General features: G+C 32.1%; 1 protein-coding gene across 1 annotated transcript; it reads right to left on the bottom strand.

Annotated features, from left to right (window-relative positions):
- Positions 1-1,882: 1,882 nt before the first annotated feature.
- On the bottom strand, positions 1,883-4,490 carry LOC149529086 (bark storage protein A-like). The gene is made up of 6 exons (XM_089809826.1): positions 4,091-4,490; positions 3,937-4,004; positions 3,141-3,296; positions 2,512-2,749; positions 2,230-2,411; positions 1,883-2,143 (listed from the first exon to the last, which is right to left on the bottom strand). Exons 1-6 carry the CDS (start codon positions 4,311-4,313, stop codon positions 1,979-1,981), a joined length of 1,032 nt encoding a protein of 343 aa, XP_089665952.1. The 5' UTR covers positions 4,314-4,490; the 3' UTR covers positions 1,883-1,978.
- Positions 4,491-4,707: the final 217 nt, after the last annotated feature.

Raw genomic sequence — 4,707 nt, 5'->3', positions numbered from 1 at the left:
ATTAACAAAGAGTAAATTGTTCTCTTAGTGTCATGCTAACATGACAACACCATGATAGTAAAGTTAGTTGTATTTCTTGCAGGTTTTCAGTGATTCCATAAATTTTATAGGATCTACGTGATTACATTTTATCATTGACATTTTGGTTGCAATCTTTTGTGTTTAGCTAAAGATCTCTCTCTGGCTAAGAGGGGGTACTGGAGATTGTATCTACAATAGAAATCTCATCTCGAGAAATATGGATGTTATTATCATTATGGTCACCTTCAAAGAGACATGAAAATTTAAAGAGACATTCTCTTAGAATGTCAATAAGTCTCTCTTTATGTTGTATATATTTGCTTCAAGAAAAAGGTATGCTCTACATTGAAATTCAGTATCAATAAATGATCTTTCGTGGTGTGTGCCTAGGTTTTTCCCTTTATTCTTAAGGGGTTTTCCTAAGACATTTATGTGTCTCTTGCATATTTTATGGTTATTTATTGTTTTTGTTTATCTAATTTTTTTTTGTTAAAATCCAACATTATAAACCATAAGCATGATCTTAAGCGTAACACAAAATTCTATCCCTAACATTAACACAAAATTCTTACCTTAACTATGATATAAATAGTAATCCTTATTCAACTTATAGCACTAATAACTAAAATAGTATTAACCCTAACCATAAATCTAAACTCCAACCCTTACCATAACCATAAACCTAAACCAAATCATAACCATAATGCTAATCTTAACCTCAATCCTAAAATTGAACTTGATGCCTACCTAACTCAAACCAAAACCCTTTTCAACTTTTCCCATAATACTAATCCTTATTTCAAAATAATAATTAATTGATAAAGTATAAGTTTAATTCAAATAAATTTAATATAAAATAGATAACTTTTTAAATATTATTAATTAGATATGTTGATTGATCTTTTATTTTGTGATTGTATATATTGTACACTTTTATTTTTGTTTTAAGGTTAATTACATTTTAACAAGTATATTTTTTTTCCCTATTGGCTAAAGAAAGAAATGATGAAATTATTTAATTTTGATTTATATTACCAATCCATAAAAAGCAAGAAAAAAATTTATTTCACTTTTACAAATCTAATAAATAGATTTAAAAAGATATAACATGAATAAAACATTCACACAACCACTTTGCTTATATATAACCATAGATTCATTTAGGATAAGACTTTACATTCATCATTCACTTATTAAACATGTTAATTTAAGGTCATAATGGCTTACCCATTATTTGCCATTAAATTACAATAGACAAAGAAATAACTATGTGTGTGTGTGTCCAAACATATGTGCATCCACACATGTGCGAGTGATAGAAAGAGATAGGAAAAAGGTAGAGGAACAAGTCAAGATAGAGAGGTATAGGGATTAAAAAACTGATATGGGGAGGAAGAGGTAAAGGAGAGGACCAATTTTGAGATGGACCAAAATTAAATATCTAAGCGGAGGATAATCATGAAGGAAAATATAAAGAGGAAGGGAGTGAGAGGGAAAGAAATAGGAAGAGGAGAGGGAGCTCAAAAGATAGAACATTAAAAAATTTGAGGTGATATGTAGATAATAGATAAATAGAGAAGAACAGAGAGAAATAGAATAAATAAGATAGGGATGGAGAGAGATGAATAGATAAGAGAAGGGTAAGATGAGATAGAGATAGGGAGGGAGAAAGTAGTGTTTATATGTGAGTAAGAATGATATAAATATAAGAACAGGAAATTAGATAGGGAGATTTGGCGAGTTAGAAAGAAACGTAAGAACACAAAAATAGAAAGAAATAGAGATCAGCATTTTTTATATATTTTACCATCAACATAACTGTTGAAACCTTAAAAATTACATGGACTAGTTATTAATCCAATTGTAATCAAGCGTCCATATTGTATCTTTTTATTTAAGTAGCCTTTGACGAGCCATCACATTACATATCATATAGCCCTAAACCATTTGTAGGTTTTTAAGCTACGGATGATAGAAGATTAAAGAATTCAGAGACAACAGTCACAGCATTTTTGCTTGCCAAGTTGAGGAAAATAGTAGCTTCATTCTCGCTACTTGATCCACCTGCCAAATCAGAGAGGGATCTGATAATTATGAATGGCTTTCCCATACTCAGGCTAACCTGCGAATCCAAAAGAGAGAACACAATAAGACATTATGATGAGGTGACTATAGAAATACATAAAGAACCATTATGATTATTATTACCTGTGCTACTGCTGCACTCCCCATATCAATAGGAGTGCAATTGAACTTTCCATGAAGAAAGTTTCTGTAAGCAGCATTATCAACATAAATGCTGGCACTGCATCCTCTCTCCACTTTCACAATCTTTGGCGTAGATGACAAGCATGTTGTAGAGTTGACGCATGGCTCTAATGTTACATTCTGTTTATTGTTCCAGAGATTCAAACACAGACAAATAGATATCAAATTTATTGTTTATTGACTCAGTAAGAAAAGGTACGAAATAATATGAATAAATTATCTCTAGCTTCTCTGCAAGGTTATAATAGGTTTGGGATACATTGACCCAGAATACATGTTCTCTAACTTCTGGAGTGCCACTCTCGGGAAAAATTTCATCTGGATTGTACCAAACATTATTTAACAGATTGTCACTCCCTTTTTCTGTACTATAGTTGGCAATATGAAGATACCCAATATCACGAGTGTAGTCTCCATTGGATTCCAAGGCAAGTTCATCATTTTCTCCTTGTCCATATCTCTGTTCAATTAAATCAACATTTCAGTAAACCCTAAGGAGCTCTAATGGTAAAGGTACTTTTTCTTTACCATTGATGTATGATGTATTATATTTTTTAATAGACAAAAAAATTATATTTAAAGAAACCAAAAAGCACTTCTCAGTAATGAAATCTCAAGTTTACTTCTACATAGATTAGGACACAAGGATACCCTATATGCACCTCTTCTACAACACAACAAAACAAAATTATATATATATGACAAGTTAGTTTTCTTGCTAATTATATACCACTCCTTCTCTATTCTAAAATGAAAATTTATTATAAATAAATAAATAAACCTAATTAAATACCATTCCTTTCCTATACTAAAATGAAAATCTATTAAAAAAAAAAAAAACTTAATAGAACCTGCCAATTCAATAGGCCGGTGTGAACCCATTGCAATGGAATGGTAACATCACCAATATGATAGTCAGAGTTTCCATTTCCAGCAATTCCATAGTGCACAACTCCTTTTATGTTGAAGAAACTCAAGAGAAGCTGGGTAGTTATTGCTGCATTCATTTGTAGCCAAATCCAACATTAATGACTTGTGTGCCATAAGCTGCAATGATCTTAGACCTGCTACTGCTATTGATATATCTGAGATTACTCTGAATAAAAGTATTTAACCATAAGAACTTATTATATTTAACCAATTAGTTTACATTTTAATATTAAATAAATGATCTTTATGGGCCTTTGGTAAGGGATGAGGCCCCAATTGTGCCCCAGATGATTTTGAGGGAGTGGATGCCCCTCAGTCCTTGACTCTAAGCTGAAGAGGTTTCAGGCACGAGTGGGCTTGTATTGAGTTCCTATCTAAATGGTTTCAGTGGTTGCCTTCGCTGGTTGGTAGGTTTTGCTGGGTTGTCTCTCAGGTCTGAACCCTCCATCAAAACAAAAACTATCCATATTTTCTAAAGAAATCTATTTTGAAATTTTGAAAATTAACAGACCAAATTTTTATTACAAATAATAATGCTATATTTGTTCTACCATAATCTATTTCGGCCAACTTTTATGTATCTGGGTTGTATGATTTATAGAAAAATGACACGCTAAACAGGAAAAGTTTCAATTTACAATATTTGCAGTCTTTAATGCCTTTAAGGGCACATGATATAGCCCATTAAACAATAGACGTTTTCAATATTGTAATTACCATTGAAAGCCCTGTCATGACCACAATGACCTTCTGATCTGCAATAGTTCCTACATGGAACCTCCTTCCTGCATACAAATAATTACACATATTATAACGTTCTATACAACGTTAAGGACAGCAGCATATACTAAAGAGCAGGCAAGAAAATAACCAGAAAGATCTATGTAGGAAACGTTCTCATTGACTACAAAATTTGAGGGGTCAATAAGGGGCTTCATTTCAAAAGTGTTGGGAACAACCAAGCCCATGTAAGGGCCATCACTATTAACTATATTAACATAGCCGAGAACCTTTCCAGAGTACTCTGCTTTACATACAATGGCCATGAAAATTAGGAGGAGCACATGAGTATACACAAATAACTTAAGAGCCATACTGAAATCTCAAAGCAAACGTGGGATTCAAAGAGAGACTAGGGGTGTAAGTCACGGAAGGAATGAAGGGCAATTATCTATACACAAATAACTTTACTGAAATCACAAAGCAAACATGTGATTGAAATAGAGACACTTGGGGTGTAAGTCACGGAATGAATGAAGAGGTTTTATTGAATTATCTAGAATTAGGTGTTATTTAGGGTGGGTAAATGTGCTCTATTTGAAATGTGACATATTTAGTGCGTTGGGCAAGTGTAGCCATTTTGAAACGTGACATATTTGGAGTCTTATTTCTTCCTAAGTATTTTTTTGCTTACTATTTTTAAAGAAGTAAAATTGGTTCTTGAATTTAAAAAAAATGATATTTAGTAATAAATAATCTTTTGACATA

The sequence above is a fragment of the Cupressus sempervirens genome, chromosome 11 (assembly GCF_028749045.1).
Source record: "Cupressus sempervirens isolate cs-2001-9-10 chromosome 11, ASM2874904v1, whole genome shotgun sequence".
NCBI lineage: Eukaryota > Viridiplantae > Streptophyta > Pinopsida > Cupressales > Cupressaceae > Cupressus > Cupressus sempervirens.
The sequence above is the reverse complement of the archived record's forward strand: the minus strand, read 5'-3'. Positions and strand labels throughout refer to the sequence as shown.